Source organism: Mustela erminea, chromosome 14, assembly GCF_009829155.1.
Source record: "Mustela erminea isolate mMusErm1 chromosome 14, mMusErm1.Pri, whole genome shotgun sequence".
Taxonomy (NCBI): Eukaryota; Metazoa; Chordata; class Mammalia; order Carnivora; family Mustelidae; genus Mustela; species Mustela erminea.
In genome coordinates this window covers 65,371,323-65,395,460 of record NC_045627.1, presented here as the reverse complement: position 1 = coordinate 65,395,460, position 24,138 = coordinate 65,371,323, and the positions used below count along the sequence as shown (strand labels likewise).

The 24,138-nt window shown below is 40.4% G+C and overlaps 1 protein-coding gene across 5 annotated transcripts in view; it reads left to right on the top strand.

The window, feature by feature from the left end:
• The first annotated feature begins 19,516 nt into the window (after positions 1 to 19,516).
• The window catches only part of FBXW4 (F-box and WD repeat domain containing 4), an 82,145-nt gene continuing 77,523 nt past the window's right edge, over positions 19,517 to 24,138 (top strand). Inside the window, exon 1 of one of the 5 annotated variants that reach the window (XM_032313804.1) lies at positions 19,517 to 20,352. In XM_032313804.1, coding sequence (XP_032169695.1) covers positions 19,556 to 20,352 — 797 coding nt within the window. In that variant the 5' untranslated portion in view covers positions 19,517 to 19,555. The remainder of the gene's footprint in view (positions 20,353 to 24,138) is intronic. The other 4 variants (XR_004278895.1, XM_032313803.1, XM_032313802.1 and 1 more) reach the window with 4 other exon arrangements.

The window sequence follows — 24,138 nt, the reverse complement described above, 5'->3', positions numbered from 1 at the left end:
GGGGGGAACCATTTCTAAGAGGGCTGCTCCAAGTTGCAATTAATTAAGATATAGTGGAAAAAATACTTTTCTCTTCCCACTATAAGCCCAACTTTCATTCTGAGTCCCAAGGAGATAATTTGTACAAGGTTCTCACCTGGAACATTTCACTGAGCACTGGCATGTCATGTATGCTTCTCTGCAAACACTAGAGAAGTTTCCCAAGAACACCACCATCTTTTTCTTAGGCAAGGAATTAAAATTCAATGATAATATTATTCCACAGAGGGAACAATGTTCATTAACAGTCAAATATGGAGAGAGGTTTTATTGTGTGAGTCCAAGAGCATGAGCTTTGTAATCAGTAGATCTTAGTTCAGTTTTCAGTTTTGCTATACACTAGCTTTGTGGCCTTGGACAAATTGCTGAACCTCTCTGAGTCCCTAAGAAATAGGGGTAATAATAAAAATATCCATTCTGTCGACTTTAGAGGCTATTGCTATAAGCAAGGAAGTGCTATATAGTAATTATGATTTTTACTGGGGCAAGATTGGAATCTGTGCAGCCTGAAAATTATGCCAGTAGAGAGTCTGTTTAGAAAGACTGATAGGGACCTACTGAAACATATGCAGGTCTTGAAAGGCAGGGGAAGTGAAAAGGGTAATATTTATTTACTGTGTACTATATTTAAAATGTTCTTGATGCAGAGGAAGAAAAGTGGATTAGGGGAAAGAGGTAGGTAGTAGGTAGTAGGCATGGTTTCTTTCCTTTGGAGAATAAAGACATGGTGAAAGTATGGCCAATACCAGGTAATCTAGACAACTGCCCAGTGAATAGTCTAGTCGTGGAGTGCTGGGGATTTCCATGGGAGGGCTTTCAAGGGGACCAAAACATGAGTTTGTTTTGATGACTAGGTGGGATTCTGATGAGAGAGGACTTTTCCAGAAGAGAACAGGTGGGGACCAAAGGCTCAGAGGCCAGGATAAAGAAGACATTTCGTTCACTCCTCATTGTATTAACTTCTTTGACATGCCATTGTCCAGTTTAACGTGTACATGATAATACAGCAAGTTAGGCTTTGTCATCCCTATTTTACAGATGAGTAAACTGAGGCTCATCGAGGTTAAATATTTTGCCCAAGGTCACCTACTAAAGAAATGGCAGAGGCAGGGTTCAAATCCAGATTGTTGAAGTCTAGGTCCAAAGCTCTTTTTACAGTATGTGCTGACTGCTGGCAATATAGTAAATAGACCAGTTTGCAGGGAATGGGAGGTTTCATGCCAGGGCAGTAAGAATGGATAGAGTCCTTGGAACCCAGACTCTTGATTGCTAGGCAAAGGGTTTCATATTGACTACAAAGCCAATGGGTGTCAGAAGTCTCTGAGTAGCAGAGTGACATAATTGAAGTTTGTCCAGGATTTCCAAGTCCAAGGCTCTTTGGGGGCATGGGCTGTAGCAACTACTAACTGGACAGAAAGGAAGAAGAAAGCTCCCTCCTGGATGATTCCTTCTCTTGAACTTACTTTCTCTGTTGTGCTATTCCTGGCTTTTCTTAAATACATCTGCTGTTTCCACCCCAGAGAGAGCATCATATTTCAGTAAGGGGCAGAGTGGAAGAGATTCCGATTGTTCCTGGATTCAGTAGTGAGCTCCAGTGATGAAAATGCTCACACACAGACTCTTGTAACACCCGAGTACCACCGAACCAAGCCTTCCAAGTAAGAGGCTTGTGCATTCTTTTCCTAAGCTGAAGGTTTCCACATAGGTCAATGGTGAAAGGCGAATTGCTGGAGGGCTAGCAGACAATACCCACTCTTTACATTGTGTGAGCAAATTTCTCAACTGATTAAGTAGCAAGTTTCTCAACTGATCAGTAGCCCACTGATTAAGTAGTAGTTTGCTTGGGGTCTTTAAGTGTGTAGCAGCAGTGGCGATTCTATCCTCCAATCCCTCTTTTTAATTGAATTTTAAATTGAATGTTGATCTTCAAAGCTTAAAAAAATGTATATGCTCCATGACCCAGCAATATCACTGTTAAGAATTTATAAGCAAATTTAAAGCAAAGTCAAGAATGTAAATATGGAGTACTCTTTATAATGCCAAAAAATAGGAAACACTTAAGTTTCTAGTAATAGGGAATTGGTTGAGTAAATTATGGTACATCTTACTCAGTGGAATGCGATTCAGGCATTAAAATGATATTGTTGAAGAATTTTAATGGCATAGAAAAATATCAAGGTTTTATTAGGCTATAGTTGAGGCCAGTTTTTAATTTTTAAAAGTATAGAATCTCTTCATACTTATTAGGATGACTATTATTTAAAAAAGAAAAAAAAAAAAAAAAAAAAAGCAAAACCCAGGGACACCTGGGTGGCTCATTGGGTTGGGCATCTGCCTTCAGCTCAGGTCATGATCCCAGAGTGGGGCTCCTACGGGGAGCCTGCTTCTCTCTCTCCTTCTGCCTCTTCCCCCTGCCCTTGCTTGTGCTCTCTCTCTCTTAAATAAATAAATAAAATCTTAAAAAAAAAAAAAACCCACTCAGAAAACAAGTTGTTGTATGGATTTTGAGGAATTGAAACCCTTGTGCATTCCCACTGTGGGAATGTAAACTGGTGCAGCCAACTGTGGAAAACAGTATGGAGGCTTCTCCAAAAATTAAACATAGAATTACTATTTGATCCAGCAATTCCAGTTCTGGGTACAGACACAGAAGAACTGAAAGCAGGGACTCAAACAGCTATTTGTACACCAGTGTTCATAGCAGCATTATTTGTAATAGAAAAAATGCGGAAATAAACCAAGTGTCCATTGGTAGATGAACGCATACACAAAAGGTGTTGTATACATACAGTGGAAATTATTCAGCCTTTAAAAGAAATGCAGTTCTGACCTATGCTACAACACGGCTAAGTGAAATAAAGCAGATACAAAAGAACAAATAATTGTATGATTCCACTGACCCTGAGGTACCTGTGTAGTCAAACACTTAGTGACAGAAAGTAGAACAGTGGTTGCTAGAGGCTGGGGTAAGGGGCAGTGGGGAGCTATTGTTCATTGGGTACAGAGTTCCAGTTTGGAAAGATGAAAAAGTTCTCCACATGGTTATGATTGTACAACAATTTGAATGTAGTGAATGGCACTCAACTGTAAACTTAAAAATGATAAAAATGGTACATTTTATTTTATATATATATATTACCACAATAAAACAATTTTTAGAATATATATATATAAAAGACTATATGGAAGCTGGGTAGTAGATTATAGGTAATTTTATTTTTTTTACTTCAGTTTGGCTTTAAAAATCATTAAAAAGTTTTTTTTTAAAAGATTTTATTTATTTGACAGAGATCACAAGTAGGCAGAGAGGCAAACAGAGAGAGAGAGAGGAGGAAGCAGGCTCCCCGCTGAGCAGAGAGCCCCATGTGGGACTCGATCCCAGAACCCTGAGATCATGACCCGAGCTGAAGGCAGAGGCTTAACCCACTGAGCTACCCAGGCGCCCCTAAAAATCATTAAAATTTTTTTAAAATTATTTTTAATTATGTGAGAATTACATATATACATCCTTCTTGTAAAAAAAGCAAAACATTACAGATAAGATTAAAGTCCTCTCAGACTACCTCCCTCAAGCCCATACATACATACACCTCACATATATATAGGGTTGTTTTATACATACCATTTTTGTAGTAGAATTTGTTAACTTTTTTTCACTCAGCACCGTTTCTCAGATATATGTTTCCACATCACTCTTTTCCAGTTTCGCTCTTTCAAATGATTACATATTATTCCATAGACAGACAAGTCATGGTTTATTTAGCTAGTTGCCCACTGATAGACATTTGGGTTGTTTAATTGTAGTATTTGCTATTACAAACAATGTTGGGTATACACAATTTATGTTTTTTAAATTGATTCTGGGGCGCCTGGGTGGCTCAGTGGGTTAAAGCCTCTGCCTTCGGCTTGGGTCATGATCCCGGGGTCCTGGGATCGAGCCTCGCATCGGGCTCTCTGCTCAGCGGGGAGCCTGCTTCCTCCTCTCTCTCTCTGCCTGCCTCTCCACCTACTTGTGATCTCTGCCTGTCAAGTAAATAAATAAAATCTTTAAAAAAAAAATTGATTCTGATAAAGTGTGTTACACTTAGAAAGTATTTTAGGGGTGTCTGGATGGTGCAGTAGGTTAAGCGTTGGACTGTTGATTTTGATTCAGGTCGTGATCTTGGGGTTGTGAGATCGAGCCCCATGTTGGGCTCCATGCTGAGCAGGGAGTCTGCCTGAGATTCTCTCTGTCCCCCTCCCTTCCCGCTCACTTGTGCAGTGCGCTCTCTCTCTCTCTCAAATAAATCTTCATAAGGAGAAAGTATTTTAAAATAGTAGAAATATCTATTTTAATTTGAGCTGTAATGAAGGCTGTAACTATTATTATTATTATTATATATATATATATTTTTAAATATTTTATTTATTTATTTGACAGAGAAAGAGCAAGCGCAAGCAGGGGGAGTGGCAGAGGGAGAGGGGAAGCAGGCTTCCCACAGAGCAGGGAGCCAGACCTGAGCTGAAGGCAGATGCTTAAAGGACTGAGCCACCCAGGTACCCCTGAAGGCAGTGACTTTAATTCAGTGTGTGCACCCATATTCCTGGAGACCAGGGTGGCCCAAGATGCACATGCATCTTTTCCCTGTAGATATGTTAGGAAACTTGGCCTTCATTTTGTTTGTTTGTTTGTTTTTATCCCCCTCACAGAATTCAGAATATTATAAATCCATCAACTCCCTAACTTTCAGGATCCATATGAAAACCATAAAGACCAATGACTGCTACAGACGGGCATTGAATCCCATTCTTTCTAAAACCTCAAACCAGAGGAACTGAGTCCCGGGCAGAGACTCCTCAGCCCACAGAGGGGAGGAAGTGATGTGAGGTGGGGCCATCCCTGTGGCACATCAGAATTCTCCAGCGGAGCTGAGATCATTTCATTCCTTGGATATGCAACCACACTGGCTTCTGTCACCACTGGATCTTCAGCTCCTACCATTATACTTGGGATGCTGGAGATGATGGAATTAATGAGGGAATCAGCAAATTCCCAGCACCTTCTGCTTAGTACCATGTCATCTTTAACCAAAGGTGCAACTGAGTGTAAAATAAGTAAAGTTCTTGCATTTGCTAAAATGAATTACAACACAAAGCCTCTCCAGTTTAAAAAAAAAAAAGGAAAAAGAAAAAAGAAACTCCCCTCCCTCTAGCCTCCCCTCAAGCCTCTAATCTCATCTGTGAAAAAGAACTGTACTTTACTGTCCACAAAACAGTCTATTTTCAAAGTGAGAGAGAATTGCTGCGTGAGGAGAGCCATCAGTGACTGGGGTTCATGAATTCCTGCTTGTTTATAGAAAGCAGTGACTAAGGATAGACACTTTGAAACCACCTGTGAAAGAATTAAAGACCAAGGGGGGCGAAACCCCCATCACAAACAGAATCTCACTGATCAAGTGTGAAAGAAAAGGAAGAAAGAAAAAGCCAAGTAGATCTTTGCAGGCAACCACTAGATGGACATAGAATTCAAAAACATTCTTTAGTGAGATCAAGGATGGCAGGCTTTGAAGCCTGGAGGGCTGGCGAGTCTCAGAACCGGCCTGGCCGTGGCAATCCCCGCACCGACGCGCCCACAGTCTTGCACTTGCTGGAGTAAAGCATTTAAATTGGAACAATGTCAAATTTCACAGCTATCTTATGTCCAGTGACCTTACGGGACCCCGGGGGAAAGACAGATAAAAAATTATTGTTCTCAACACGTTCCTGAAGGCGAAGAAGTCACACAGGCAACCTCGAGAAACAACTTTTCAAAATGCAAACACCCACAAACTCTTGCTTGCCAGGCAGCAAGCAAATTGTGCTTATTTACTTATTCGTTTATTTATTCTTTTTACTGAGGACTCATACTCTTTACAGAACACACACAAAGATCCAGTTTCATCACCATGGCACAGAAATCTGTGAGGATAATGTTATTGTGGGAAAAAGAGGAGATAACAACTCTTCTGAATTATTTAATAAATTTGAAACAGGTTTTATTGTTGTTATAAAGAAAGTGAGACATAAGTTCTGTCTGACAAAAAAACCCTATATATTATGTGAAAGAATAATTTGAGGACAAAGATGAGATCTCAAACCTCTGCTGTGTTTTTAGATAAGAATTTCAATGACCCTTCACATCCCCTAACTATGCCTAAGTGAATCATTTTAGCTTAATGGGTTTTTTTTTTCTTTTAAAGGAAGTAGACGTTATAGATGTAGCTAAAATTCCCTTTCACTACTATCCTCAATCTCGTTTCCCATCTTCCTTCCCAGAGGCGGTCATTACCATGAGTTTAAGATGTATAATTCTGTTCACTTTTTGCACTTTTACATACAAATACATGTTCCCTCAAGTTAAGATCTTGTTTTTTGTGTTAATTTTTTTCATAAATGGCATCATACTATATATATTGCTTCATATTTATTCATTTTGCTCTTATACTCAACTTCATGCTTTTCCCACCTAGCCAGATAAATGTTTCATTCCTTTTGGGCACTTAATGTTTTAAAGGAAGAAAGCAAGAAGGAAGAAAAGTTTATTCACACCAGAACAGTTACATGCACCTATATGTTTCTGCCTGTCACGAGTTAGGAGACTAAGGTCAAGAGCACTTGTTGGAGGGAGGGCAACCTAAATTCAGTTTTTAAAAGGGGTGAAAAAATGCTAAGTGACAGAGACTGTCATAGGGCATTTTAGAGATATCTTTAAAATAATTTCCTAAACTAAGCTAGTAATCATGAGGCTTGCTATATGGTCTTTCCTTCACTGCTTGGAATATCGGTTCTATTTTTTTTTTTTTTTTTTTTGGTTGTTGTTGTTTACATTTTGGCTAGATGAGGGGTTCACTGGGAAAGAGGTTTAAAATGGGTTGCTGTACTAATGAAGCAGGGATTTACTAAAACCAGACCACTCCCGAAATTCTACAAAACACTATCATTTACATCCAACAGGTGGACACATATACCAATTACAAATGAAAGAATCTTTGATTAATGGGAGTCCTTGGGGTGTGCTGAATAAAACGCACCCAAGATCCAAATGTATTTGTAGTTTGAGGTGAAGATATGCAGGTCACAAGTGCTGCTTATGTTAGTCGTTTTAATTTTTCCCTATTGGAGCCCCTGTGTACAAAACTTGAGAAAGCAAGACCTCGATTTGCTCAGGTTTCCCTGAGGAGGGGCAGCAGAATCCTTGAAGCATGATTTGAAAAAGATGGATAAGATATTCCACCCAAAATTCAACATCACCTTTAATCTTGCCCTCTCCTCCTCTAATCCCTAGGTAATGTTTTGTGCTTCTTTTGCAGGAAAGCAATTTTGTTAATCACTTTAGCACCAATTCTTGCATCCCTGGCAATACTCAGAACTGCCTCCATCCAAGTCTTTGATGTGGGAAAGAAACACACACACTCTTTCACATGTAATCTGAAAACAATTCACCTCTTGCCAATGAATGCACAGCACTCCACTTTAATAGAGAGCAAGTTCTGTGGAGGTTTCTAATCCTTTCTGCCAAAGAAGAGAAGAGAGAGAATCACTCAGGTAGCCCAACCTCATTCAGGAGTTAAAATCACTTGGAATGTTTTGTGGTGGGCTGGGGGCTTTTTACAAAATATTACTTGCTGAAGATTACTGCTCTCAGGGGAAATCAAAACAACTCAAGATCAAAAAAATAAATAAATGAAAAATAGAAAAATAAAAAAAAAAGGATTCCCCATCCCCAGCTCAAACAGGATATTCTTCTCCACTCAGATAACTCTTGATCTAAGTGTATTACAAGAAACCTGCTTTAATCCCTCAAAGCAATGGTGTTATAGATAAGTAGGAGTAACTCAGGTGGCTTAAATTCCAGAAATGTACAAAAAGATTTGGTTGGAAACAAAACTAAAGAAGAAAGGAAGCTCAGTCTTGCATTGCTGTGACTTGAAGAGGTAAATTTAGGGCAGTAAAAATGCAAAGAATGACCCCGAAAAAAGAAATAGCCATAAAGTTCAGAATTGTCTTAATGGTATTATCGGCTGCTTACAGCATGTGTCTGAATGTGTGTGTGCTTTCAGGGTGTGTTTGTGTGTTTAGACACAGTGAAATTGTTTTACTGATTTCGGGATCTGCTGGAGTTCATATGAAAACTTAATTATACATTATACTGTGATGCTACAATATTCTGAAGTTTTATTTCTCAAGTGATTTTCTTTCTCTTTTTATCATTTGTAGTTGAGTTCCAGCATTTTCTTCCTGCTCAGTCCTTTCTCCTAACATATCACTGCTGACTTAAAATGCAATGGGATGGACTTGATGCTTTTTCCTTCTGTCAGTAATCACCATATTTTCACAGTCTGGGTATTCATTTTGATCTACTTTCTGACATCCCAGTTAACAGATTGCAAAATACCCCTCCCCCTTGTCAACTGTAGCTCTCTATAACAAAGTAATGACAATTTCTTTCATTATGGCCTCCTCCGTTTACCCAAAACATGCCTGAAAATGCCCTTTCACTTTTTAAAGTGTGCCTCCTTTTGAGAGGTAAAGCTTGTGATTTGATAGGTGATCCATATAAATGGTTAGTAGTTGAAAATTCGGAAAGTATGAAATAGCACGCAGCCCTGGTCCCTTCCTTAGAAGCAAACATTGGTACTAGATTTTTGTGTAACTTTCCAGAGGTTTTTGGCGTACAGAAGTCAACGCACACAAATGTAGTTTTCTCTGCAAATGGCATTCTGTTCTACACTCTCTTCTATATCTTGCTTTTTTCACTCAGTGTGTATTAGAGCTCATTTTATAACCATGTGTATGATCTTCTTCCTCATTCTTTTTTTTTAAATTTTAAATTGATCTTCCTCATTCTTTTTTACAGTTGCTTACTATCCTGTTCTACAGATGGTCCGTGATTTATTTAAACAGTGTATATAGGGACGCCTGGGTGGCTCAGTTGGTTAAGCAGCTGCCTTCGGCTCAGGTCATGATCCCAGCGTCCTGGGATCGAGTCCCACATCGGGCTCCTTGCTCGGCAGGGAGCCTGCTTCTCTCTCTGCCTCTGCCTGCCATTCTGTCTGCCTGTGCTCGCTCTCTCTCCCTCTCTCTCTCTGATAAATAAATAAAATCTTAAAAAAAAAAATAAACAGTGTATATACATATGTTCCAAATGCTTCTCTTGTCTGTCAGTGGCTTGTTTCTTCACAGGTTGTATCTATAACTCTATCCTAGGTGCTGTAAGTAAGTGACTGAGTTGAAACGTGGAGGGCTCTTGGACAAATTTTCAGACTTATTTTCTAAACAATTAAAAATGTAAAAAAAAAAATCCAAAGGGATATGGGTTTATAGTTTTCAAAAAAATTGCATTATGGAAGATGTGTGACGTCAAGACTTGGAATGATTTTTTGAATTATTTCCTCTCAGTATAATCATGGATCCCGCCTGGTTTGTGTCATGACATAACTGCTTAAACATTTAAAACCCCAATTTTCATTGATTTTTCTATATGGGTTAACATAAGATTATGGTTTTAGAATTTCCTTCCAATAGCTGATATGAGCTTTAATTCCTTTAACCTACAAAGTATTATTAAATGTTGCTTCATACACCTCTAATTAAAAACCAATTCGACATGCTATCTCATATATGACTAAGGAGGCAAAACTGAGAAATTGGAACTTCTACTTGACCTCAGCTCTTTTGGGAGAGCGAGGCAAGCTGTGGGACCTGACCATTGTGATTTCTCTCCTATTATTGAGTGGTCTAAGAGCTGAAGCTCTTGGGAGGTTATAGATTAGATCCCCCGAAGCAGGAAGAGGTCCAGGGTAGCCCCGAGATTGGTCATGCTTAAAGCATGCATGGGCAGGAAATTTCTCTCTACTTATTGGTGGCTCCATAGCACTTGGAAGCCCATGCCATTGCCAAGTAAGGATTTGAACTCTTAACTCTGCCTGAGTAGGGCTGATATCTGTGTGATTATTGTTTGGTTCTACTTTCAGACCAAGTTCAGTTTCAGCTTTTTAATGTGTTCATTTTGCTCCTGATTTATGATCTTCTCTTGCATATAGAAGTTTAGCTTTTCTTTGCTCACTCTTACTGGGAGACTCTTCTGGCAGAAAGCCTGTCATCTGTTGTAAAAGAGAGCTGGTGTTGACTTGAAGCAACAGAGTTGGTGGTCCAGTAGCCATTGTCCTGTGTCAGGAGCAGGTGGTCTCACTAAGCTCCATGTGTTTGGAAACTTCTCTGACCAGTGCTTGCGCTGTTAAAGGAAGAAGAGCTCAAGCTGTACTCCTTGTTTTCCAGGTCAATCTACTGAACCTGGGAAAATCCCCAGGGGCTAGCTTGGACCTCTTCCTGCTTTTCTCTCCATGGTGGATTTTAAATGTAGGGGATTTTCCTCATTCATCTCTGCATTTGTGTTTGAAACAGCTGCTATAGAAAAGAAAATAGGCACATTATATAGAATATATAATTTTTAAGGAGCATTGAGACAGGATCTCAAGGATAACAGTGCAATTTTAGTACAAAAGCCATAACTTCTCTTGATGTAGTATATGAATGTGTGTGTGTATATCCATTTTTTTTTACTAAAGTAAAAACCAAAAAAATTAAACAAGACTTATTCTTATTTTACTTACATCCAAAGTTTTGTTCATATTTAACAACTGAATACAACCCCACCATCTGTTCAGAATAATGCAATTGAAACTCCAGAAAAGTTGCTTTTTGTGTTTCTCTCTCTCCCCTTCTCTCTCTCTCTCTCTTTTTTTTTTTTTTTTTAAATAGAGGGAGGGTTGCAGGGAGGGGCAGAGGGAGAGGAAGAAAGAGAATTTTAAGCAGGCTCCATGTGGGACACAGGACTCAATCTCATAAACCTGAGATCATGACCTGAGCTGAATATTTATATTTGGTCTGGCACTTTCTTCCAGAACTACTAAAAATACTAAATTTTTTTCTAGAGCATAATTATCACTCTTTCCTTAGAAGAGAACTTATAAGATCATACTTCCACGTATTCTTTTTTGAAAAAAAGATTGATTTATTTATTTTAGCGGGGGGGAACAGGAGGGGAGAAGAGGGAGAGAGAATCCCAAGCCGACTCCATGCTGAGTGCAGAGCCCCATGTGGGGCTTGATTTCACAACTCTGAGATCGTGACTTCAGCTAAAACCAGTAGTTGGTGCTCACCTGACTGTGCCAGCTGGATGCCCATTATTTATCTATGTATGTTTGTATGGATATTGGTTTATAAGTATATATTTATTTATTTAAAGACATCCCCAGTTGATGATGAAAATTTCACAAGATTTTGTGGTTTCTTTCATCTTTAAGTTTTATATCTTCTATCATCTTGTGCCAAATGAGTCTTCCTACTGACAGAGATCAGAAAAATCACAAATTCTGGTGCCACCTGGTGACTCAGGAGTTTATCTTATCCTAATGCAGATGGTGTACTCTATATCACCTATTGACATGGAGAAGGCTATCTCAGATTAATGATAACATTACCTAACTGGCAGATCTGGGAATCTATTTTCTCTTCCCCACAGTTACATTTTGTATTTGTATCCTGTCAACCCCCTTGTTCTACTCATTATACATGTGGAGTATGGAGTCCTTAAATTTTGTATATATGTGTGTATATTTACATTTATATATTTAAATACATAATATCATTTCTATAAAAATTGGTACTTGGAAATGTCTATTTTCTCATAGTTGTAAAGTTAGGACAGTATCTTGGAATGATATCTGTCCTTATGGAAAATGAATCTTTCTTTTTTTTTTTAATTTGATAGACAGAGATCACAAGTAGTCAGAGAGGCAGGCAGAGAGAGAGGGGGAAGCATGCTCCCTGCTGAGCAGAGAGCCCGATGCAGGGCTCAATCCCAGGACCCTTGGGATCATAATCTGAGCCGAAAGCAGAGGCTTTAACCCACTGAGCCACCCAGGCACCCCAGTATCATGTATTTGTAATGATTAATGGACCAATCAGAATTCCCGTTTATATCTAACATCCTTTTTCTTTTTTGCTCCAGGATAGCCCATTAAATTTAGCTGTCATGTCTCCTTTGGCACTTCTTGGCTGTGACAGTTTCTTAGACTTCCCTTGTTTTTGATGGTCTTGACATTTTTGAGGAGCACTGGTCAGTTAGTTTGTAAAATGTCTGTCAGTTGGGATTTGTCTGATTTTTTTTTTTTCATTATTAGACTGAGATTATAGGTTTTGGGGAGGAATGCCACAGAGATAAAGTACCATTTTCAGGGGTGCCTGGGTGGCTCAGTCAATTAAACATCTCCCTTTGGCTTGGGTCATGATCCCAGAGTCCAGGGATTAAGTCCTGTGTCACGCTTCCTGCTCAGCCAGGAGTCTGCTTCTCCCTCTCCCTCTGCCATTGCCCCACCACATGCACTCTCCTTCTCTCTCTCTCAAATAAATAAGTAAAAGCTTAAAGAAAAAAAAAGTACCATTTTCATCACAATATATCAAGGGTACCCTCTATCAATATGACTTATCACTGTTGATGTTGACCATGATCACCTGGCTGAAATAGTGTTTGTCAGCTTTCTCCACTATAAGTTTACTCTCCCCGGCCTTTCCATATTGTATTCTTTAGAAGGAATCGCTATGTGCAGCCCTCACTTTAGGAGTGGGTGAGAGTTAATACTCTGCCTTAGTGAAGACGAAATAGAACACAAATTATTAGGGATTCTTCTGCATGGATGATGTATAAAATTAATGTTTTATTTTTATACTTTAATACTTTATTTTATAATTTAATATTAAAATGAACTAATACTAAAATATTAAAATGAACTAATTTAATTATTTCTTACATTTAGATGTAAATGCTTATTAGGATTTTTCAAGAATTGATTATGTAATACCTGTTCACTGCAGAAGACCTAAAAATGCAGAAAAAGTGTAAAGCAACAGCAGTAGAACTATCCATGATTCCATCTCTTACAAGCATCCGTTTCTAGCATTTGTTCATATTTCCTTCTGGTATTTTTCTGCAGAAAGTATTTTTAAACTGTCCTTTTTATTTATTTATTTTTGTTTAAATTCAATTTAGTTAACATATAGTGTATTATTAGTTTCAGGGTAGAATTTAGTGATTCATCCGTTGCTCATTACCTCAAGTGCTGTCCTTAAGGCCCATCACCCAGTTACCTTAAAGTTGTTTCATATGAAATAAAAATCTTTTGTCTTTGAATAGGACAAAGATGGTGGATTCATTAAAAAAACAGAAGATCTTGGCGGTATATCGAACATGATGAATATAAACTACCAACCCGATAATTTCTGAAACCAAAACTTTAGACTCCATCCTTCTATTTGTGAGATGCTCTTGTGTTTATAGATACAGTATGCATTGTTAGACCTCTTATTTCTTCTCGTTTCTTTCTTTTTTTTTTTTTTAAGATTTTATTTATTTATTTGACAGAGATCACAAGCAGGCAGAGGGACGGGGAGGAAGCAGACTCCCCACTGAAGCAGAGAGCCCAATGCAAGACTCAATCCCAGGACCCTGGGATCATGACCTGAGCCAAAAGCATAGACTTTAACCCACTGAGCCACCCAGGACCCCCTCTTCTCATTTCTAATACTCTAATTTGTTCTTTATTTTACTAATACATGATACACATTTTAGATGGAATAAATAAAGTTTAATGAAACTTAGGTGGCTAGTTAAAAATTCTGGTTGGACGCCTGGGTGGCTCAGTGGGTTAAGCCTCTGCCGTCGGCTCAGGTCGTGATCTCAGGGTCCTGTGATCTAGCCCCACATCAGGTTCTCCGCTCCACAGGGAGCTTGCTTCCCCCTTTCTCTCTGCCTGCCTCTCTGACTACTTGTGAGCTCTCTCTCTGTCAAATAAATAAATAAAATCTAAAAAAAAAAATTCTGGTAATAATTTAGGCTTCAAATCTCCAACTTTCTTATTGCATGGTGTGTTTGGACTCATGACGGCTTTTTCTTTTTGATAGGCTTTATTGACTTTGTAAAGGTGATACATGCTTCCTCTTTAAATAAATCAAGGAATACAGAAAAGTACAAAGTAAAACCTAAAAATTTATTACCTAGAAATAACCATTATTTTTTTTTTTTTAAAGATTTTTTATTTATTTATTTGACAGAGAGAGAAATCACAAGTAGGCGGAGAGTCAGGCAGAGAGAGAGAGAGAAGCAGGCTCCCGCTGAGCAAAGAGCCCGATGCGGGGCTCGATCCCAGGACACTGAGATCATGACCCGAGCCGAAGGCAGCGGCTCAATCCACTGAGCCACCCAGGCGCCCCTAACCATTATTTTTCAAAAAAATTTTATTTGAGGGGTGCCTGGGTGGCTCAGTTAAGTGTCCAACTCTTAATTTCAGCTCAGGTCTTGATCTCAGGGTTGTGAGTTCAGCCCTGTGTTGGGCTCCATCCTGGGCCTGGAGCTTGCTTAAACAATTTTTTTTTCATTTGAGTATAGTTGACCACAATATTGTGTTAATTTCAGGTGTACAGCATACTGATTCAATTTCTTTACACGTTATGCTGTGCTTACACAAGGTAGTGACCATCTGTCACCATATAACGCTATTATAGTGTTATTGGCTATATTCCCTATACTGTGCCTCTTATTCCTGTGACTTTACTCATTCCATAACTGGAATCCTGTGTCTCCCACTGTCCTTCCTATTTTGCCCAGTCCCCTCCCCCTCCCCTCTGGCAACCACCAGCTTGTTCTCTGTATGTATAGGTCTGATTCTACTTTTTGTTTATTTATTTGTTTTGTTTTTTAGATTTCACATGAGTGAAATCATATGGTATTTGTCTTTCTCAGTCTGACTTATTTCACTTAGCATAATACCCTCTAGGTCCATCCATATTGTTGCAAGTAGCCTAATATTATCCTTTTTATGGCTACATAATATTGCAGCAGAGGGGTGTGTGTGTGTGTGTGTGTGTGTGTGTGTGTGTGTGTATACATACACCACCACATCTTCCTTTTCCATCATATATGGACACTTAGGTTGTTTCTGTATTTTGGCTATTGTAAATAATGCTGTAATAAATGTAGCGGCACTTTATCTTTTCAGATTAGTGTTTTGTTTCTTTTGGGTACATACCCATTAGTGGAATTATTAAATTATATGGTATAGAAAGAACCATTATTAGCATCATTTCACAAAATCTCCCCTTGCATATTTACAAACAGGGATAAATTTACAAAAAGGGGTTATATAATATGTACCATACATATATGGTTATTTTATTTATTTATTTGTAAAGATTTCATTTATTTCCTTGAGAGAGACATAGAGTACAGAAAGAGATTGAGAGGGAGAAGCAGATTCCCTGCTGAGCAGAGAGCCCGACGTGGGGCTTGATCCCAGCACCCAGAGATCATGACCTAAGCTGAAGGCAGATTCCTAACTGACTGAGCCAACTAGGTGCCCCCATATATTGTTATTTAAATTTAACAAAGGAAATTGAAGCTGAAGCAAATTGTTAAACTTTAGTTAAATGTTCTTTTGCAAGATAGATTAGTTCCTACAAGTCCCTTTAAAGTTTTGCAGAAAGATTAAGGATAGCACTAAGAGGCTGGAGGTCTACATAGTTAACTCTTAGAAAGTGTTGTAGATGAGAAAGGAGTTACTTTAACTACTTAGAAGCAACTTTTATTTAGATACCAGAATTGCTTGATGGTCAGAGGTGAAGTATACTACTATTAAGTGTGTCTATCAGTTGCTAGGGATCTCAGAGGACCCTGAATTCAGTGTCTTTTTCCATTCTCTGCTATGTATGGTAAAGGCATGGTTCAGAGTCTAGCTTTGGGGCTAGACTGCCAGTTAGGAACCATGAGGCCACAGGCCTCAGTCTCATCTCCTGCAAAAAACTGGGTTAATAGTATCTTCCTCATTTGACTGTTGATAGGATCAAGATAATACATGGAAAGCTCTTGTAATAGTGCTTGATCAATAGTGTTTAATAAATAGAAGCTATTATTATTATATAAGAATAATGATGAGCATCTGAACCGGTATATGCCATTGAAAACTATCATTCACAAAATAATCTCTTTCTAATTCATCTCAGAATGATTCCTCTGTTAAATCTGCCCACTTCCTAAAGTTGAAGGCTGGAGCCCCGAGTCTTTGACCAATGGGTACATAGATTCCTGTCTGAGACTGCCTCCTATGTTTATAAGAGTGGATGGAACACACACTTCTAGTATTGTTGACAATCCCAAGCATACATTATCACCTATAACAGCAATAGTCACTACTATGCACATCACTTACATGGACATGCACAAAGAACTTTATTTCTATACTTAAAAATCCTCTTTCAAAGTAAATAATGCTAGTGTTTCTAAATACCCAATATGAAGTTCATATTGAGTCTTAAGGTGGTTGTTTTTCTTAATTTGACAGAGAGAGACACAGCTGGAGAGGGAACACAAGCAGGGGGAGAGGGAGAGGAAGAAGCAGGCTTCCTGCAGAGCAGGGAGCTCAATGCGGGGCTCAGTCCCAGGACTCTGGGATCATGACCTGAGCCGAAGGCAGACACCTGACAACTGAGCCAACCAGGTGCCCTGAGTGTTAAGTTTTAATATATTCTCCGTTCCATGTTTCTGACTACGTTGAAAGTAGTCTAATGTCCTCAGTTTACTTATTAGTATGCAAATTAAAATTTTAATAAAAAGCCTTATAAAAATAAAGGTAAATTTCACTCTCTACGTTATTTTATTGTGATTGCTTCCTGAATTTGAACTTCAAGGGAATTGATGACTTTTCTTAAAAATATTCTGAAGTCCACTGTATTCTTTCTATCTCCCTTTTGGGGAACTATTAATATATTTATATTAATATAAATATTAATATATTTATTTTATTTCAGGTACTCCATGAAGAATATATACATTTATTTTCATTATAAACCCATCTTTCAGGCATAGTTGATTTTTTTTTTAAGTGCTTTATCCCAAAAAAAGAATTTTGAGGTAAAAATTACCTGGGTTTCTTCTCATGCTCAGGACTTTAGGGATACACATCACCACCAAGTAACAGAACATATGCCAATTTTCCATTTTGGCTTTGCCTTTCTACATAGTAGGCTTTTTTGGGGTGAATCATTAAACCATAAATTCTAGTTCAAACAGTTCACTTGATTTCTAGTTTGAGTGTGATTTGATGATTTTAAATGATGGTGTAGTTTCTCCATCAATAAAGGTAACATAGGGTAAAGAATAAGTTACATTTCTGTGAAGGTGGATTTTGACTTGATTTATGTTGGGTTAATTAAATAAGTTTTTGTGTCTTCTAGTTCTCCAGTAAAACTAGGTCATATGCATAAACTCAGCTTTACTCTATAGAGGAATGGTTAAAAAATAGTCAAATAATAAGAAATTACAAATATATCTAAATCTGAACACAAAATATAAGAACCATATGCTATATTCATTTGTCTTCCTTCCATCATGGCTCATGGTACATAAATGTAGCAAAATCAATAAATGTTGAGTTGATGACCTGGCCTTAGTTTGTAGTATTCCTGCCTCAAACCTTCTAACAGTAGGATACCTATGAATAAATTTCTTTATAATCATCTTTAAGAGATAGTCTAAATTCTTTAGTTGTCCTGAATATCATATCAAATATTATTTTTATTTAAGTAAACCACTGGCTGGAGTTTGGAAATCTTTTTCTACTCAAAGCCTTTGTTGCATTTCTTTTTCTTTTTTTTTTTAAGGGTATTTTTTGTAACAGGATTTGACCTGTAACTATTACTGAGCATTTTCTTAGAGGAGTTCAAAGCATTTTACAGGGATCATCTCATTTATCCCTCGAAAGTAAGGCAGAGGCATTATCTCCACTATAAACTGAGAACACTAAAAGGCCAAGATAGGTGGGGTTTTTTGTTGTTGTTTTGCTAAGATCAAAAAGTAATTCTAGGGCAAAGCCAGATTCCGGTCTGACCTTGTTACAATGCTTCTGCAGCATAATAATGCTGTGTCGTAGCTTTCCTAGGTCTCCCCTTGGCTCTCCTAGGTATCGAATAATTTCCAGAGGTGATTTCCCATTCATTCTTGCTCCCTGAAAACGGGCCTTCAGATATAAATACAAAATAAAATGCTCAAACAGGATTTGGGGTACAGGCTACACAGGGTTAGTCATCTTCTTCCCAAATCTTACTGCCTAGTCCAGTGCTATGTATAGAAAAACAGTTGGGGCCATAAATGCAAGTCACATGTACAGTTTTATTTAATTTTTAATTTGCACTTAATTTTTATTATTTTTTAAAGATTTTATTTATTTATCTGACAGAGCACAAGAGGGAATACAGGCAGGGGGAGCAGAAGCGGGAGAGGGAGAAGCAGGCTCCCAGTTGAGGGGGGAGCCCAACTCTGGGCTCTATCCTAAGACTCTGGGATCATGACCTGAGCTGAAGGCAGAAGCTTAATGACTGATGCGCCCCTTATTTTAAAAGATTTTTAAAATTTATTTAGTGTGGGCAAGAGGGGGGCAGAGGGAAGGAGACTCTCAAGCTAGCTACCCTCTGAGCACAGAGCCTGATGGGGGCTCCAGCTCACAACCCTGAGGTAATGACCTGAGCCCAAATCAAGAGTTGATGCTCGACTGATTGATCCATCCAGGGGCTTCTATAAATTACCTAGTAGTTACATTAAAATATATTTTATTTACCCAGTGCATCAAAAATCTTTATCATTTCAACATGTAACATGAAAGTATTAAGGTAAGTAACATGCTTTTTCTTATATGTCTTCAAAATCTGTTGTATGTTTCCCATAGCACACCTCAGTTTGGAGCAGCCACCTTTCAGATACTCAGTAGCTACAAGGGTCTGGCAGGATGTGTTGGACAGCTTGCGTAGACTTCAGTAGGGTTTTCTTAGCTCTCCCTTCAGATTGGTGCCCTTGTGAATGGAATGCGTGGTGTTGGGGAAGGACTCCTGGGTGACCTTGGAGAATCCATTTGCACTTGTGTGGTAAATAGTAAGAAGCCCCAGGTTTTGTCATTTCCTAATAACATCACTGGGAGTTACTGATTGAGGACCTGGAGGACTGCAGCCTCCCAAATGTCTAAAACACCAACTCACAGTCCTGAGCGGGTTCCGACCCTGCGGGAGGACCCGGCCCAGGGAAAGTGCCAAGTCCCAGGGCTGCGGTGTCCGAGGCCCTGGGAAGTGGCCTGTCCAAAGGGGGCATCACCCAGGGAAGAGGAGGGCTCCTAGAGAGGGAAAGCCACCCAAGTGGATGCTTCTTGAGGGCAGAGGTACTACTAGGTAGATTCGTAGAAGGCGGAAGCTCTTTTGGGGCCTTGGGCGCCCCGCAGCCGGCCTCACATGCCTGAAGAATGAATGCATGTGCTTCCATCCGATGCTCCCGGCGGCCCTGCCCATGGGGGAGGGGGCCCGCTCCCTGGCCTGGCCCGCACCCCGCAGCGGCTCCACGGCTGCGGGTGTGAGGGGCGGGCCCAGGTCTCGGCCCGCGCCGCCCCATGTGACCCGGTCCGACATGGTGTCGCCTCCTCCTGGGGCGGCGGCGGCCGCGGCAGCTCGCCTCTGCTTCGGGCTGTGCCCGCGGCCGCTCATGGGCAGCCAGGGCCACCCGGGGCCGCCCGGGAACGGCGGGCCGGGCGAAGGCGAGGGCGGGGAGGCGAGGAAATTGCAGGAAGGGAGGGTTGCGAGGGGGAAGCGAAGGAAGGCGAAGGGGAAGGGAAAAGCTGGAGCAGGGCAGGGCGGAAGAGGAAGCGGGGCGGAAGGGAAGCCGGGGCTGCAGAAAGCGAAGGAGGCAGCGGGGCTGGGGGCCGAGGCGGGAGCCAGGGCAGGCCCGGGGGAGGAAGGAGAGGGAGGCGGAAACGTGGAGGAAGGGGCGAGAAGGATCGTGCGGGAAGATGAGGGGAGCGCAGGGGCGGGGAGGGAGGCTAGAGGAAGAGGGGATGGGAAGGAGGAGGAATGGAAAGTCAGGCCTGGGCGGCGGGAGGACGCGAGGCCGGGGAGAGCGCAGGGACGAGGGGCTCAGGCTTGGGGCTGCATCGCAGGGGCTGGGGCGGCAGGGGTGGCCGTGGCGGCGGCGGCCGAGGAGGAGGCAGCGCCCAGGGAGCCGGCCGGCCGCCCCGCTGCGGGGCCAGCGCTCCTGCGCCTGCCGGAGGAGCTGCTGCTGCTCATCTGCTCCTACCTGGACATGCGGGCCCTCGGCCGCCTGGCGCAGGTGTGCCGCTGGCTGCGGCGCTTCACCAGCTGCGACCTGCTCTGGCGCCGGATAGCCCGGGCCTCGCTCAACTCCGGCTTCACGCGGCTCGGCACCGACCTGTAAGCGCCCGCTCACCCGCCCGCTCCCCGCCCCGGGCCGGCCGGCGTCCCGGGAAAGGGCGGGGCGCCGCGGCCTGGTCGGCCCGGGGTTGTGTCGCACCCCGAAGGCGAGGCCCAAAGCCGGCCTCGGCGGGGACCCCTCCCCAAGGGCCCCTCTCCTATCGGAGCCCTCCCCCCTTCGCCCCCAGGAAGCCTCCCTTGAGCATCCCTCAGTCGGTACCCTCCTTGGGCAGCTTCTCACAATTAGCCATCTTAAGCACTGCCTTCAGCTTGTAATTGTGTCTTCCCTCGCAGAAGGTAACTGGCCCGGTTCCTCAGTACCCCCAGGAGCCAGGCTGGTCTGAGGCTTCCTTGGCGCCTCCTTGGGTCCAGGTGTAGGACCCAAGGCCACTGTGTGGCCTATCAGAACGTTGTTACAGACATTCACCCGCTCCCCCTCTTCTGAAGGTTGTTAGGCTGCGGGATTCAGATAAAATCGAATATGGAGAAAAGGACTCAGACCTGAAAAGAAGGCCCCTGGTCCAAGTGCCAACTGTAGTTTGACTTGATACAGGCAGAATGATACAAAAAAGGGTGCCTGCTTATGACAGGGGACTGGTTTAGGTCCAGGTGGTATACCAAGGCATGGTACTGCAGTCTGGCCTGTTTTAGGTAGGATCTGAGACCTGTGAGTGGAAAACGTACTTGAGCCATTTAAGCTGTTGAATAGGAAGGGGAAAAAAAAAAAAGAGAATTGGGTGAGTAAAAGCTTTTTAGATTGCACCTAAAACTCCATCCAATTATGGCTTTAAAAAGTAATTCTAAAACAGTATAACAACATTAGTTCTTTAAGCCGCAAAGTGTTATAATACCACCACCTTTATTTAAAATAACTTTTCAGTTGCATACTTCTTCCCCCATCTCAGTTGCTGTTTTACTGATCCTGCCAGAATAGGTGCATAATAAATGTTTGTAAACTCTATCATAATGAGATTAAAAACATTCCTCTAATATTAAACTTTAATGTCGTGTCCAGATTTTTGCTATTATAGACAACAGTGAAATGAATAAAGCATTTTTGGGTAACAGCTTTTGAGATACGTCACATACCACACATTTTTAAATTAGTTCCTTAGGATAAATGCTCAAGATGGGCATTACTGGATCAAAGGTTATGGTTTGTAAAATTCTACCAAGTTACGGTGGCACCAGCAAAGAATCATTAAACCAGTTGCATGTGAAAATTTAAAAATCTGCTAAAATGGTCATATGATTGTATCCCAAAGTTTTATTTTTTGCTTTTTTTTTTTAAACTACTGACCCCCATAAATATTTTTCCATGTGTTTGTTTCACCTGTGAGATCATCTGTACATAGTCTTTGCCCATTTATTATTGGGGTCTTGATGTTTTTCTCATAAATTTGGAATCCTGTGGGTCATAGATACTAGACTCTCATCTGTCATCTTTAATGCAAATATTTTCTCCAGTCCTTTTTACTTTCCTATTTTTAGCCTATAGAAGTTTTACACTTAAATATGTCAGAATCTGTCGGTCTTTTGTCATTTTTTTCTTTTTTTACCCCAAAGCTGAGGAATTTACAAATTTTCCACAGACCTGATGAATCTTCTTCTTTTTTTTTGAATCTTCTTTTTGATATTCTGCTGGCTTTCTTATATTTGGTTTTTTAAAGATAGTTAACACTTTCATCAATATCAGTTTTATTCTGGTGCAAGGGTGAGTTTACCTTCTCTTTTTTTCCCCTAAACGACTACCTAGTTATCACTATACCTTTTGTTAAATAATTCTCTTTCACTTTGTTTTAGAAAGCTTATGTTGTCAGTCATTAAGTTAAGGTGTGTATAGACACACACACACACACACACATCTGAACTTCATTTTGTTCTGCAGATATATTTTTCCATTTTCCTACTGTTTTAAATATTGTTATTTTTTGGTAGAATCTGATATCGATTAGGGTTAGATTTATCCTTTTTATGTGGTGTGTTAGGTCTCCACTCCCATTCAACTCCCTAGCAAAAAAAATTCTGTGCCTTTTCAAAAGTTTCTCTTGTTTTTACTGTAAAGTTCTTACATATCTGTTGTCAAGTTTTTTCCTAAGTATTCCTGTATATGTTATGTATTTTGTTTTTATTGTGAATGCAGTCTCTTTTTCAGTATGTTTTTCACCTGGGTGTTACTAATGATGTACAAGGTTACTATAATCTTTTGTAAATTTTGAACCTGATTATTTTGCTTAACTTTTATTCTGGTATGATTTTGTCTAGTTACCTAGTCAGGTTTGTTATCTAGTATGATAATGATTCTTTGGGATCTTTTGGCATGCAGTCTTGTTACCTTCATTTCTTATAAGAAAAATTCTTTCAAAGGACCGATCAGTTGACCTTTAAGGGAAGTTGGCTAAAGTGACTGAAACCCAAGCCAGCTAAGGCAAAGCTTTCTTTCCTTATAGAGACTGACTGAATGAAAGAATTGATGTTTATTTTTCTTTCCTTTTCAAATGCTCTAAAAGAGAGATAATGGGAATGAGTGTTCGTTCTGTGAGCAAAAACAACAAAATGAAAATGAGTTTATAGTATAAAGTGCTTTGAGACTGTCAGGTGATAGCCTTTATTATTTATTAGCCATGTGTGTTTTGATTTCTTGCCCATGTCCTAGGATGGGGTATCTCCGACCTTCTAGGGAAGTTGTTTTACCACAGCACTTGATAAAGAGCAGGGTCACTGCTCATGTTTTCTGAGTTGAGGGAAGAAGTTATGCGTGTTACAGCAGGTGGAGAGAATGTTTACCAGTGTGGTCTGTTTCTGGACAGCTGCAGAGACGTGATAAGCCACCAAGAGAGGTGGTTGTCATCCCTGGAGGGAGCCAGCATACACCCCAGTCCTCTAAGGGCGTCAGAGAGCCTGGGCCCAAAGTATAATGAGACTATGGCTGCTTGAATAGTGGCAGGACAATAGTTTATGATTTGGACTAGTTAACTGCAGACTGGACAGTGGGCTGTTTTTATGAGCACAGCACAAAACTTCATTTAATCAGAAGTTACACAGCCTCACTGGACCTGAGTTTTATCATCTATAAAGAATTTTATACTTTTACATTTTACTACCCAGTAAAACGAGGCTTAAATGTATGAATGCGGAAGAACCAACACAGCGTCCAGCACATAGTAGGTATTCAATAAATTGTTGTGAAATGGAACTCTTTCATTGCTTGGCTTCTCTAGTCCATACTTAGCAAAAGAGATGGTTTGAATTGGAGGTGCTACTGAAAGACAGGAGGTGGGAGAAAACACACACACACAAAGCTTAGTTTCTCTCACCTGTCCTGAATGATTTTGGAAGCATGACAGCAGAACCTGTGGGCCTAGGGTCTGTACTCCGTGCTGTAAGAGCCTCTTGATTCTCAGAAACACAAACTGCTAAGGTTTACTGACCTTCCGGCCCAGGGCAAGTCCCATTCAGTTTGGCTGTTCCTAACTGATCATAGCTTTGTTGAGTAAGATGAACTGCTTTGGCTCCTTGTGATTTGTTAATGGTCTTATACTTGTGCTTGAAGGCATTTTGGCCACTTTAAAACCACAAACAAATAATTTGCTTCCCTTCAGGCCTCTTGCCCAAACAGTGAACATGGGTAGGTATTGTGAGCTTTTAAAAAAAAGTGAACACAAAAACAGTTTGAGTCAGTCATCTGGTTTAAAATCAGTTTTCTTTGAAGGTTTTATGAAGCCTGGGGGAATAGAAATATCTTTAATATAAAAATCAAGGAAATGTTTCATATAGTGGTCTTTT